The sequence below is a fragment of the Muntiacus reevesi genome, chromosome 1 (genome assembly GCF_963930625.1).
Source record: "Muntiacus reevesi chromosome 1, mMunRee1.1, whole genome shotgun sequence".
Lineage (NCBI taxonomy): Eukaryota > Metazoa > Chordata > Mammalia > Artiodactyla > Cervidae > Muntiacus > Muntiacus reevesi.
In genome coordinates this window covers 193,924,097-193,938,070 of record NC_089249.1, presented here as the reverse complement: position 1 = coordinate 193,938,070, position 13,974 = coordinate 193,924,097, and the positions used below count along the sequence as shown (strand labels likewise).

Below are 13,974 nucleotides of genomic sequence, written 5' to 3'. Positions count from 1 at the left end.
GTAATGAACCTGTCTGCCAGTACAGGAGATGAAGAGACACAGGTTCAATCCCCGGGTCAGGAAGATCCCCTGAAGGAGGGCAAGGCAACCCACTCCAGTATTCTTGCCTGGAGAATCCTATGGACAGAGAAGCCTGGTGGGCTACAGTCAATGGGGTCTCAAAGAGTTGGACATGACTGCACACACCAGGCAGCTATCATTGTCAAACAGGCATTGGGTGAAGTAAGATCCCCACCTTATTTCCCCGAATTTTCTCAACACTGTGAGATCACGTCTCAGCCTCAGTTTCCTCATCAGCAAAATGACAGTGCGTATCTCAAGGACAGCTGGAAAGCTGATAAAATAGTCTGAGTGACGAGTTGAGCACAAGGCAGGGCCCTCTAAAGGTTGGGCAAGGCGGAGCCATTTGCCCCAGAACCCTGTAGCCTGCAAGTGGCTGATGTCAACTTCAGAGAATGAAGTGACTCCACCCCTTGCCAGGGCCCCTGTCCTGTTCAGATTACAGAGCTTCTCTGACCTTGCTCATCTTTCCCCAAGGAAAGATGAACTCCCCAACAGGAGAATTTTAAAGAGGCAGCTGACGGTCACATGCTACCTCTGTCCTTTAACCCACATTCTCACACTGTCACCAAGTCCCAACTCAGGAGGCATATGGAACATCACACCTACCCTTTTACACTTGGGAAAACTGAGGCCCGGTGCAAGGAGGCCCAGCCAATTGCTAATTGTTGCAGGCTGGGATTGATACTGTCGCCTCCTGACCCCCAGCCTGACACCCTTTCCCCGACTCTGCTTGCCTTAGGAACACCCTCGGGAAAACATCCGTGTCTCCTCAATGCTTCTTGCGCAAAATCCAGATTTCCTGGCAACTTCTGCCTAGTTTTCCAGCTTTGTTCCTCCCCTCTGGGTCCAGGTTGGTTCCTGCTCCTCTGGGCCACAATATCGACACGAACCTTTAAGCCAAAGTCAAGCAGGCAAAGCTTTGTGTGCATTCCATCTTCTACATTAACTCTCTTGCTTAAGTGCCAATAAGGAACATTCAGATATAGTAGCCAGTAGCTGCATGTGGCTACTTAACGTAAAAGAAAATTAAAACTCCAATTTGATTGCACTAGCCTCATTTCAAGTCCTTAAGAGCCACCTGGGGCTTAGTGTCTGCCCTGTTAGATACCGCAGACACAGAACATTTCCACCATCATGAAGTTTCACTGGATAGCTCTCTCTAGTCTGGAACTTTTGTCCTTCTCATTTTACAAATGAAGCAATTGAAGGTCAGAGAGTTCACACCCAAGGTCACACAGCTAGAGCTGATATTCAGGTTAATCCTTGGCCACTAGAGACAACTAGCAGAGTAGGTGGTCACGTGTGCATGCTCAGTCGTTGAGTTGTGTCCGCCTCTTTGTGAACCCATGGACTATAGCCCTCCAAGGCTCCTCTGTCCATGGGATTTTCCAGGCAAGAATAATGGAGCGGGTTGCCATTTCCTACTCCAAGGGATCTTCCCAACCCAGGAATTGAACCCAGTCTCTTACATCTCCTGCACTGGCAGGCGGATTCTTTACCACTGAGCCGCCAGGGACGCTGGTCGATCTTTCCTCAAATCCAGGGAAGCTGCCATCATTTTGTTTCAGAAGACTCATGCTGTGAATATATACTGATCCCACGGTGCTTAACGGCTTAAGCAGTATGTGTGTACGTGTGTTTATTACACACCAGAGGCAGCCAGTGTTCTAACCTGAAAGCCTGCATCACAAACACTTCCTCTATCTTTATCCACAAGGGAAGTTTTACTTGTTAGCATAATGAATGGTAGAAACTCTTGGTTTTACTTGTGAAATCGGGGCTTCTTAATTACCCTGATAAAGGTTGGAAAAATGGGCTCCCATGGGTGGGATTAACAGTATTCAAACGTGCATTGTTTAAAATATATCTGAGACTCACTCACTCCCAACCTTGTATGAAGACACTAGAAAAACAAGAGCTAAAATGTGGCAGCCTGGATGGGAGGGGAGTTTGGGGGAGGATGGATACATGTGTTATATATGGCTGAGCCCCTGTGCTGTCCGCCTGAAACTATCACAACATTGGTAATAGGCTATACTCCAAAGCAAAATAAAAAGTTAAAAAAACAAAAAAAAGAGCTAAAATGCTGAGCCGGTCCTGTGTGAACTTGGGAGGATTCAGCTTGCCTGATACACAGCATAAGGTTCACAGGCTTTAGGGTATTAATCTTTGTTTTGTTTTAATGCAGCATTGAGGGGGGCTTCCTAGGTGGCACTAGTGGTAAAGAATCCACCTGTCAATGCAGAAGACATGAGAGACTCAGGTTCGATCCCTGGGTTGGGAAGATCCCCTGGAGAAGAGCATGGCAACCCACTCTAGTATTCTTGCCTGGAGAATCCCCATGGACAGAGCAGCCTGGCAGGCTACAGTCCATGGGGTCACAGAGAGTCAGGCAAGACTGAAGTGACTTACCATAGCATTGATGGTTGCAACACCATAATGGCTAGAATTCATGAAACTTTCAGATGTCAATTCTCTTGTGCTGGTGCATCAAGTTGACTGTCTTCACAGCAGAATTTAACCCAAGATCTTTAATCATGACCTGGCCACCAGATGTTGGAGGCGTGGTCAATCAGATCCTCTCGGTTTCCAGGAATGACTTTGTGGTACCAGAAGAACCCGAGTTGCGTCAGATACGCTGCACGTTCAGAGAAACAAGGCTCACCTGGGTCTGTGTGCTCAGTCACATCCGACTCTTCTGTGACCCTATGGACAGCAGCCCGCCAGACTCCTCTGTCCATGTAACTCTCCAGGCAAGAATACTGGAGTGGGTTGCCATGCCCTCCTCCAGGGTATCTTCCTGACCCAGGGATCAAACACTTGTCTCTTATACTGGCAGGTGGATTCTTTACCTGGGTTTCCTAGCCTCCAAAAACTGTGTGGTCTGAACCCACGCTTTAAAACCCGCAGCAGTCCCTGTGTCTGGACCTGGCCCAGGCCTGGGGGCTGCCTCTTGCCAAGCTCTCAGAACCCCCTCAAGTTCCATCTGCCCAGGAAAGGGCAGGGACTGAGTCCATTCCTTACCCCTACCTGGCCCCAGACAGACAACTCACAAGACACACCTTGAGAAATAGGATGGGAAAAAGAAGCCACATCAGCCATGAAGATCGGTGAAAGCCTTGGTTTAATTGGAGACAAGATCGAAGGGTTGAGTATCGATCAGTGGACCGACTGACTGATCGTTAAACTGGACAACACTTGAGCAGCTCCCGGGGGGGCGGGGGTCGTCCTGGGCTCCCCTCCCCTGGGTCCCTGGGGACAGGGAGAGGGGCAGGTACTGCCCAGCCCTCACCTCCCCCTCTGATCACATGACTCCCTGTTAGACAGCACTGACTCCACACTTCTGGGGGTCTATGGTACAGTTTGTATAATACAGCAGGAATGGAGACTCCCCCTGGGAGACCCCCACCCCTCTTTCCCCTGACTGAGTCAGTGGAGGAAGGGCAAGTTTATTTTCCCTTTTTGCCTCTGTAGAATAATTTACAAACCAACCTTACAGTATGTACAAAAAACAAAACAAAACAAAAACAAAAGAGAAAGAAAGAGAACCAAAAGAAAAGGCCCCCTCCGGTCGCCGGCTGGGACTGAAACTACTTTCGCTACAAAAATGAACCCTGTACAGCATCTTGGGGGTGGGAATGGCCGGTACTCCCCACAGGGAAGGACAGACAGATGGAAGGCTGGGGGGAGCTGGGGGCTACAGTACCGTGTGCTCAGAATCGGAGGGGAGGAAGATGAGAGAGGGCGGTCCTGCCCAGCTGCAGAACCAAGCTGAGGGGCAGAGCGGATGGGGGAAGTGGGGGTCTTTCCTTCCAAATAGTCCCCCCATGGCTTGAAGAAAAATGGCCTTGCATCTGTCCGTCGTATTGCTCCAGGGAATAGCAAGGGGAAGACAGGGAGGCTTGGCAAGGTGGGGGATGAAAGGAGAAATGACTTTGAGGCCAGGGTGGGGTGGGCTGCCCAGAAAGGGGATGTGGGTGTACACCGTTATTGCTTCCTCCTAGGGCAAAGAGTTGGGGGTGGGCAGGAGGATGCTGGGGAGGGGGCATACCCAGGACAGGAACTCTGGGCCTGGCCCCGCCCCACTCGAGGTGCAAGTGGGAGCCACTGCAACCCCCTCCCCTATGGCCGTGGGAATCATTAAGGCAGAAACAAGAGGAGAAGCAGCTGGAAGGAAGGGGGGTGGCTCCAAATCATCCCCCCTCTCCAAACGGAGAAAATTCAAACCAAAACCCGGAGTGGAAGAGGAAAGGGGTGATGGGTGGAGGGGAAAGTGGGATCAGGCCCTCCTCAAACCTCAGACCCCAGGTTGGTGGTGTGAATGTCCCTCTGACACCCTCCCCTTGCCTCCTGAAGCCCCATGGCTCCCTCGAGTCAGTATTGCCAGGTTTGTGCAAAATGAGGCGGAAGACTTCTGGGGAGGGGAGGGCAGAAAGCCAGAGTAGGACTGGAGCTGGGGCCCCCCCTACACTGGGTGACCCCTCCCCACCCCCAGGGGCCCCACCCAGAATGGCTATTCCTGGCTGGGTTCTAGAGATCCTCCCAAAATTCAGAAGAAGTCTGGAGGGAGATTCTACACCAGGGAAAGGGCCCCAAGAGGCCGGAAGACTAAGCCTGGAACCTGGGCGACGGTGGTGAGGATTGGGGGCTGACGAGGTAGGATCGGGGGGTGGTTGGAACTGGACAAGGGGAGCCGGGAACAGGAGCGTCTACAGTTGCTGTGTTTCATCCTGTTTTTTTTTTTTTCTTTTTTTTCTTTTTCTAAAAATGTAACAATTAAAATTCCAAAAATAAAATCACTTCCGGGACCTCAGCCCCTGGTTCCCCAGCCCCCACCTCCAAAAAGAGGCCCCTGGGTGGGGGTGGGGGGGAAAGAGGAAAAAAAGAAAAGAGAAAAAAAACCCACTTTTCTGTTTTCTTTTTTCTCAGGAGGCCCAAGAGTCTTTGAGGCAGTGGAGGAGGTCAGGGGGTGATGGTGGTGGCGGTGGCGGGTGGCACGGAGGCCCACCGGGTGCAGGGACTGACGCTCAGGTCGGGCCACCAGCTGACCCCCAGCCTCCGGGAGCTGGAAGTGCTCCAGGAGCGGGATCCTCGCCGGATGTCCCCGTGCAGGCACAGCATGCCCTCTTGGCAGCCTGATGCTCTTTTTGGGCCCCCACCTCGGCTGCCATGGAGGGGAGGCCCAGAAGGCCCGGGTCGTCCTCTGGAGGGGGCGGTGTCCTCAAGGCAAGCAGAGCAAGGCTGTTAGGAGACAGGGCAGGGATGCTGCGGCGGCAGCCCACGTAGACATCCACGGATGCGCCTCGGGGCATGGACACATCCTGGCCAGCTGCCACACTACCTGTGGCGTCCACTCGCCGGGTCAAGTACATTTCCTCTATCTCCACCTCCGCAGACGGATCCTGGCCATCAAGCTCCAAAGGGCCTTCAGGCGGGGAGGCGTCCTGGGCCGTGTACAATTCCTGAACTGCAACTGCGCCCGGGACACTGCACACCTCCTCCTCCTCTTCCTCATCCAGCGTCAGCTCGAACTGGAACTTGTCTGGTGGTGGGGGGTGGCCCGGTCCCCCAGGCTCCTCCTCAGGGGGTGGCGAGGGGCTTTGCCGAATGGCGCTATAGTACCAGTCCCGGTTGTCCTCCAGAGTGTCCAGGATCTCTTGGGCGTCTGGGTGGACCAAGTCAGCCCACGTCTCCCACAGCGGGTGTACGATATAGTCGATGAAACCCACCTGAGGGAGCGGGAGGGAAGCAGAAACCAAAGATGGCACCATCATGCTGTGGGATCTGATCAAATTTAAAAGATGCTGACGCAGGGAACTTCCCCGGTCATCCAGGTAAGGTTAGGGCTCTGCACTTCCATGGCAGGTGGACAGGGTTCGATCCCTGATCCGGGAACTGAGATCCTGCATGCCACGCAGTGCAGCAAAAACTAAATAAAAATAAGAGATACTGATACCATTTGACCTAGCAAGTTTGCTTCTCCAGATCCACCCTGGAAAAACTCTTGTGTAAGTAAGGGGGAAAACAATCACATATGAGATGTAAACAAAAACTGGAAACACCTCTATATACACCTCAGATGGGAATTAGTTTTTAAAAATGGTGGTAAGTCACAGATATTCATGAAAGCCCCCACCCCCCCTTTTTTTTTTTGCCTCGCTGTGTGGCTTGCAGGATTTTAGTTCCAAGAATGCAAGTGTTCTCAGTTGCTAAGTTGTGTTCAACTCTTTGAGACCCCATGGACTGTAGCCAGCCACGCTCCTCTGTTCATGGGATTTTCCCAGCAAGAATGAAAAAAAACAAAAAAAGAATACTGGAGTGGGTTGCCATTTCCTTCTCCAAGGGATCTTCCCAACTCAGGGATCAAATCCTTGTCTCCTGCATTGGCAGGCAGATTCTTTACCACTGAGCCACCTGGGAAGCCCATGGGAATACTACACAGCAGTGAAAAAGGATGAGCTTAATTTTTGTGTAATAAGGTGGATAGATCTCCAAGTCACTGTTGGGAAGAAAAGGTAAGCTATATAAAAATAAGAATATACTGACACAATTTATATTTTTAACAAAGCTAAGACTACAAACTATTCCTATTAAGTTACCTGTGAATATAAATGCGTAACAAAACAAATAAATCTGGTTTTCATCAAGGATTAGGGGGCTATGTGGATGACCAGGGGACATTTGAAAGTGCCTGGACACAGTTTCGGCTATTACCACAGGAAAGGGAGGGTGTTCCTCGCATCCCGTGGGCGGAGGCCAAGGATACTGCTCAACACCTTACAATGTAGAGGGTGTGCCCACCACAGAGAATGAGCCATCCCCAAACTCCAGTAGTGCTGAGGCTGGGTAACCCTGCATGGGAAACATACACACACCAAGACAGGAAGAGGCGATCTCACCAGGGAAGAGGCTAGGAGCAGGGATAGTGAGAAACTCTCATGCTCAGAAGCTTTATCCTTTTTATTTTTTTAGGCCAGCTGCACGGCATGTGGGTTTAATCCTCTGACCAGGGATGGAACCCATCCCCCCTGCACTGGGAGAATGGAATCTTAACCACTAGACCTCCAGGGAAGTCCCCGAAGTGTTGTCCTTTACAAGACCATCTTTCTGTCCCTTTTGTTAAACAGGCAGATGACAAAGCTGAGTCATTTCAGTTCCTTTCAAAATCCATCAGTACTTCCCCGGTGGCACAGTGGATAACAATCTGCCTGCCAATGCAGGGGATATGGGTTCAATCCCTAGTCTGGGAAGACTCCATATGCCATGGAGCAAATAAGCTGGTGCACCATAGCTTCTGAATCCATGGCTCTAGGGCCCATGAGCAGCAACTACTGAGCCTGTGTGCTGCAATTACTGAAGCCCACATGCCTAGAACCTGTGCTCCGCAACAAGAAAAGCCACCATAATGAGAAGCCCAGACACCTCAATGAAGAATAGCCTCTGCTCACTGCGACTAGAGAAAGTCCGCAGGCAGCAACGAAGACCCGTGCGACAAGAAAAAAAAAAAATCCACTAAAACTCAGGCCCAAAATGAGTGGACAGATCATAGGGGAACCAAGAGGTTGAATAGACAGGAGGTCTGTAACTAATGGTCAGATGAATATTATTACTGATGTTATGGCAGTCGCAACAAATGAGTTAGAACTGTCTGGGCGGAAATCTACAAATTAAGGAGGTGGAGGTTGAGTTCAGTTGTTCTGTGGAGCAGAAAGTGTTACCTATTTCTCATCATGATAGAGAAGGAAAAAACAAAAAAAAACTTGACACTGTGGATGGGCAGCTTAGGGCCTCCTGGGGGCCTTGGAGCTCCAGGCCAGGATGTGAGGTAGGGGGGCTTTCCCTGCTCCCTCCCAGCACCCTGAGACTCTACCTGAGACTTCTCCACTGAGGCTGTGTGCTTGTCGCACATGGGACTGATCTCCATGCCTCGCTCACGTTCGCGGTCGCCCTGCTGGAAGAACTCGGCCATGATGCGGTCGGTCCACTGGCGGTAAAGCTCCAGCGGCTTGGTGGGGTTGCTAAGGTCTGCGCAGTGCACCATGTTCCGCAGAACCTGCGTGGGGTGGGGGGACCTTTAGAGGCCATAGCCCCGACCCAGTTTCAGGCCCCAGGCTTTCTTACTTTCCATTTGGAAAGAGAGTTAGGGGGTGGGGGGGGGAGGTGGGTAAAGGGGGAAGATGGATGGAGGAAGAGGAGGTGAGGGAAAAGGGAGATGAGTGGAGGAGAGAAGGGGAGAGATGAGAGGTGAGAGGTGGCTGATGAGCAAAGGGCAGAAGGAGGGAAGGGAAAAGAGGCAGTGGGGGAGACAGAGGTGTGTGAGGAATGGAGACAGGGCTTGATGAAGAAAGGGAAAAGGGGGGCTTCCCTGGTGGTTCAGTGGTCAAGAATTCACCTGTCAGTACACAAGACAGAGGTCTGATCCCTGGTCCGGGGAGACCCCACAAGCTGAAGGGCAACTGGGACTGCATGTCACAACCATTAAGCCTGTGCTAGAGCTCGGGAGCCTCAACTACTGAGCCCACATGCCGCAGGAACTACTGAAGCCCGTGCACCCTAGAGCCTGTACTCTGCAACAAGAGAAGCCACCACAATGAGAAGTCTGTGCACTGCAACTAGAGAGTAGTTCCGGCTTGCCCCAACTAGAGAAAAACCTGCACAGCAATGAAGACCCAGCATGGCCATAAACAAAAAACAAAAACAAAAACAAAAACACACATTATGTTAAAAAAAGAAAGGGAAGAGGGAATTGGGTGAGACGGGGGAGATGGGAGTTGGAAAGAGTTAGATGGCAGAGGAGAGAAAAGACAAGGAAGATGGGCAACCTGGGAGCTGAGGGCAGAGTGAGGGGCAGCAACCCAGACCTAAGGGAGGACAGGAGGGAGAGAGTCCTTATATGGTGTGGGGGAGGGGGGGGGCACCTGGATGCGGTCGGAATAGTTATCCAGCAAGAGAACCCCCGAGCTGGTCACTTTCTTAGTCTCCACCATGGTCTTCAGGTCAGCCAGGAGGGTCATGTGCTTGGACATATCCGTGGCCAGCACCTGTGGACAAGAAGTTGTCCTGGGGGCCCTCGAAGCCTGGCCACCCTCTGCACCCACCCAACCCAAAGTTTACACGGCGCACAATCAGCCCGTGGAATTCCCTGGCAGACCAGCTTCCACTGAAGGGGGCACAGGTTTGATTCCCGGTCAAGGAACTAAGATCCCACCTTATGCAGGGGGTGGGGAAAAAAAATCCAGCCCCCACAACCCCCTCCCAAAGGACGGCTCTCCTACTCGCGGCCTGTCTATCCCAGACTCAGACCAGACCCTCCCCAAATTCCCCTCGGCGCAAAGGCACCCCTTCGCACTGTCCCCGCCCCTCGCCCCGCCCACCATGTCGATGACCATCTTGCGCAGGCTCTGCCGCTGGCGCTTGCCGAGGTTCTGGAAGATGTCACAGTTGTCTTCCTGCAGCAGCTTGAAGCCCACGGCCAGGTGGTGATTCTCCAGCACCGACTCGTCGTTGTACATGAGCGCCAGTTCCGAATCTGGGGCCCAGGTGAGGTTGGGGCAGTCAGAGGAAGAGACGACCCACCCAGGACGCCCCCCGCGGGGAGGGGCCAGCGTAGGCCCCGCCCCCAGCCCAGCGGGCCCCACCTCCATCCCAGCAGGCCCCGCCCTCACAGAGGGCCGCTCACTGGTGTTGATGAGGAACTGATTGGAGACTCCAGGGTGGTCCACGTCGTGGATGGCGGCCGCGAAGAGGGCAGCGAGAATCTCCAGGTCCGTGAACACGGCCTGGGGACGGAGCAAGGGGGTCAGAGAAAGACAGGGGTTAGAAAGATGGCCAGTCAGAGAGACAGGGTAAAAGAAAAATGGAAGCGTCAAGAAAGATGGGGGTCAGGAGAGAGAGGAACAGGGTCAAAGAGAGATGAAGGTCAGGGACTCAGGGTCAGAGAGAGAAACAGGAGATTCAAGATGGGCAGTGGGGGAGGGGAGGCTGGAGAGACGGGGTGCCCAGGTGGTGCTCACATCCAACGCCGGTGTGGCCAGCAGCACATGGGTGGACTGCAGCACGTCGGCTGCATGCAGGCTGTTGTGGTAAGCCACATCCGGGTGGTAGTGGTCCTCTAGGGTCAGCATGTATGTCACCATAGTGTCCACCGGGATGCGGAACTTCTTCAGCAGGTCCCGCTCCTGCGGGCAGATGTCAGGGGACAGTGACCCTCCCTGGCCCTCAGCTCCTCACCCCTCCCCCTCCCTCAGAGTTGGCCCCACTCAGACCACCCTACCAGGAATCTCACCCTACCTGGAATATCGTGTACATGATGCAGCTGAGGGAACGGCCCCCAGCGTAATCTGACACGCGAAAGATGTTCAGGCCCCACTTGTTCAGGTTTTCCAGTTCCTGGTGGAGACGGAGGCCACAGGTCAGGAACCCCTGAGGCCAGGACCCTCTAGACTCTTTTCTAGGAGTTCAGAGGTGTTAGGTGCTCTGTCGTGGCCAACTCTTTGCGACTGTATGTAGCCAGCCAGGCTCCTCTATCCATGGAATTCTCCAGGCAAGCATACTGGAGTGGGTAGCCCTTCCCTCCTCCAGTGATCTTTCCCACCCAGGGATTGAACCCGGTTTCCTGTATCGTAGGCAGATGCTTTACCATCTGAGCCAAGTGTTCAGAACCCTGGTCTGAATAGTGGGACCATTATCACTCAACCAGTGGGTAGGTGTGCTCAGCAGTATAGAATTTACCACTCAGGTCCTACTGGGCCAGAAAATAACAAAGCAGCCCCAGTGTCTACTGAGTGCCTATAAGCTACCCAGCATTGCACGAAGCGCTTGATTTCACATGGCAGGTGAAGGAACCCAAACTCCAAGCAGTGACAAGACTTACCCAAAACCTTACATCTCACAAGCGGCAAGGCTGGGATGTGAACCCAGTGTGACTGGCCCAAAAGCACGGTTCAGCCTCAGCTGAACTGCTCTTGGGCACCGGGAGGAAAGGAAAATGGGCTAGTTTTTCATGTCTTCCCAGAATTCAGAACAGTGCCAGGGACCTCCCTGGTGGTCCAGTGGATTCTGCACTTCCACTGCAAGGAGCGTGGGTTCGATCCTTGGTCAGGAAACTAAGATCCCTCAGGCCCTACTGCATGGCCCCCCAAAAAAGTGCCAGTACACAGTAAGTGCTTAATACTGGGTAACTGCATATAGCACTGGCCAGTGCTGGCACACGGAGGGTTACAAGAAAAGCCAGCTGAGGGAGCCCCTGAGCTTGTGTCAAGTCCATTGTACAAGTCAATGTGGGAGTCCTTTGGCCTAAGACTTCACAGAAAAGCTAGGAGGCAAATGCGGGTTTGATCTGTAGTGGATGCTGTTGGATTCTATACAGATTCCTTCCACTGGTAAGCATGTCCACCCCCCAGCTGCTGTAGCTGTCACACATTCTCACAGCTGTCCCTTCTCAGCAACCTGCTCTGGGGGGAACACGAAGATCCCACATGCTGTGTGGTGTGGGCCCCCCCCAAAAAAACCTCCACAAAACTGCTCTTTCTGCGCTACAGCTATGTAGAAGGGGTGAGGGCATTCACCCTGGGGACAGCCTCCAGTCTATGACAAAAGGCCAGTGCAGCCAGCACAAGAGTACAGTGGATAGGAGTCTGCTGCCAATCCTGGGTCGATCCCTGGTCTGGGAAGATCCCATCTGCCACGGAGCAATGAAGCCTGTGAGCCACAGCTGTGGAGACGGTGCTCTGGAGTCCAAGAGCTGCAACTACTGAACCCCCGTGTCACAACTACTGAAGCCCGTGTGCCTAGAGCCTGTGCTCTGCAACAAGAGAAGCCACTGCTATGAGAAGCCCACGCACGGCAACAAAGAGTAGCCCCCACTCGCTGCAACTAGAGAAAGCCAGTGCACAGCAACGAAGACTCAGTGCCACCAAAAATTAACTAATTAATTAAAAAAAAAAAAAGGCCAGTAGGTTTGCCTCAAGGTGGTTCAACTCAGTGGTGCTGTTCATACACCAGAGCCTCGTTGATTCCAGCTGAGACTACCCACCTTTTTGCTCATTAGCTCCTTCCTATATTGCTTCCTGAACTTCCCAGATAGCACTAGTGGTAAAGATCCCGCTTATCAATGCAGGAGATTCAGATTTGATCCCTGGGTGAGGAAGATCCCCTGGAGGAGGGCATGGCAACCCACTCCAGTATTCTTGCCTGGAGAATCCCATGGACAGGCACACAGCGCATGCTGCTTCCTTCACTTCTCTCCTGAGAGTCTCAAAAGGCAGGTATACTGGAATCCTCATCTCAGTCTGACCCAAAGCCCAGTCCTTCCCTGCCCCCGCCCCCAGAACCCAGCCCCGCCCTCTCCAGCCCCGCCCCCGCTGAGGCCCCACCCACTTGGGCCAGGAGCTCCTCTTGATCAGTCTTCACGCCAAAGCGGGGGATGCTGGAATCACTGAGGCTGCTGCTGTGCATCAGCTTCTTCACCCCGGTGATCTGAGACATGGGCTGGAGCTGTGGCCCAGGGGCCGGGGGCTGCTGGCAAGGTCTCTGCCGTGGCGCTTCCTGTTTTTCCCGATCTTTGATCGTGGGTGATGGGATCTCCACTTCATTCCGCTTGTCTGCGGAAGATAGAGGAGAGGCAAGCATGATTACCCCACAGAAGCTCCCTCATCTGGTTCTCAGACTGTGCCTGCCTTACCCCTCAAGCCCTGAAAATTCTCACCCAGGAGGGCAGATCTAGTCCTGGTGTCATGCTGTTGGTTGCTTATAGACTGGAAACCAGAGCGGAGGTAGGAATTCTTCTGGGAGGTGGTGGGCTGGAGTGGGGACCTCAGTGCCAGACGAGAGCTGTGGGGTAGTCCCAGTCCAAGCACCAAGTTTGGCGAGGGGGTGGCATGGGAAGTCAGGAGGCAGGGTGGGGATGCTAGAGAGGGCCTCTGCCTGCCTCGGATAGGCAAAGACCCTTCTCGGGCTGGGAAGAGAGCCCCGTGGTGACCCAGAGGGCTGGTGGGGGTGGAGAGCGCTGGGAGGTGGGAAGGAAGGGTGGTGTCTGGCTCCATGGGCCCACCCCTACCCTCTGGACATCAGCCTGTCTGGGGGCCAGCCCCAGAAGTCTCTTTTCCTGAGCTCTTTAGGCCTTCCAGAGTCCAGCCAGGGCCACCCATTGTGACCTGGGTCCCACCAGTCAATGACAGGGCCTAAGAGGGCTCATTTGCATGCTGTGCTCCTATTGGCTGGGTCTTTGGCATTCAGGCACGTCACACCTTCACTGGCGGGAATGTTTGAAACTCTGAAACCTTCTTTCCAGCTTGGTTGGGGGGGACAGGTAGCCTGAATTTGGGGAACTTTGGTGATCAATTCTGAAGGTGAAGTTACCCTGACTTTGTCAGGGATAGTCTCAGTAAAGGCTCTTGGCTTCAGGATGAGGGGGAGGTGGACCTTGAAGGTCCTTGTAGGCCGAAGGGTTCCAGTGAATCTGGGGTATTCTACCTTTAAGTTTCTGAGTTAAGGAATTCTCCAGAGTTTGGGGAATCACTGTATAGGTTTAAGCTAAGCAAGAGAATCCTATTGAATTTGGATATCTAAAGTTTGGGGGTCTACTGAATTTGTGGGGATTGTACCAAGTTTGAGCATTCTATTGAATTGGGAAGATTTCAGCTTGGAGGTTTTTTAAATCTTTGGGGGTCTTTATTGGCTTTTAAGGGCAGGAATCCCCTAAAATTTGAGAATCCCACTGAGTCCGGGCATCTCTCTTGAGTTTGAGGGGTCTTTTGAATTTGGGGCAAGGAAATTCCAGGTTGGAGATTCTACTGAATTTTGGGAGACTTTGAGTTCTATTTGAGTTTGGGGGTTTCTTGGGGTCCTTGAGTTTGATAGTTCCAATGGGGTCCCACTGAGTTTGGAGGGACTTTTCAGCTTTCAATGTAG

General features: G+C 52.8%; 1 protein-coding gene across 3 annotated transcripts in view; it reads right to left on the bottom strand.

Moving 5' to 3' along the window:
* Positions 1 to 3,164: 3,164 nt before the first annotated feature.
* The window catches only part of PDE4A (phosphodiesterase 4A), a 44,060-nt gene continuing 33,250 nt past the window's right edge, over positions 3,165 to 13,974 (bottom strand). For all 3 annotated transcript variants that reach the window (XM_065917757.1, XM_065917759.1, XM_065917760.1), the window contains exons 8-15: positions 12,442 to 12,665; positions 10,354 to 10,452; positions 10,077 to 10,241; positions 9,743 to 9,842; positions 9,438 to 9,592; positions 8,982 to 9,104; positions 7,934 to 8,116; positions 3,165 to 5,792 (exon numbers count right to left, since the gene is read on the bottom strand). In XM_065917757.1, the coding sequence (XP_065773829.1) occupies positions 5,091 to 5,792; positions 7,934 to 8,116; positions 8,982 to 9,104; positions 9,438 to 9,592; positions 9,743 to 9,842; positions 10,077 to 10,241; positions 10,354 to 10,452; positions 12,442 to 12,665 (1,751 nt within the window). In that variant the 3' untranslated portion in view covers positions 3,165 to 5,090. The remainder of the gene's footprint in view (positions 5,793 to 7,933; positions 8,117 to 8,981; positions 9,105 to 9,437; positions 9,593 to 9,742; positions 9,843 to 10,076; positions 10,242 to 10,353; positions 10,453 to 12,441; positions 12,666 to 13,974) is intronic.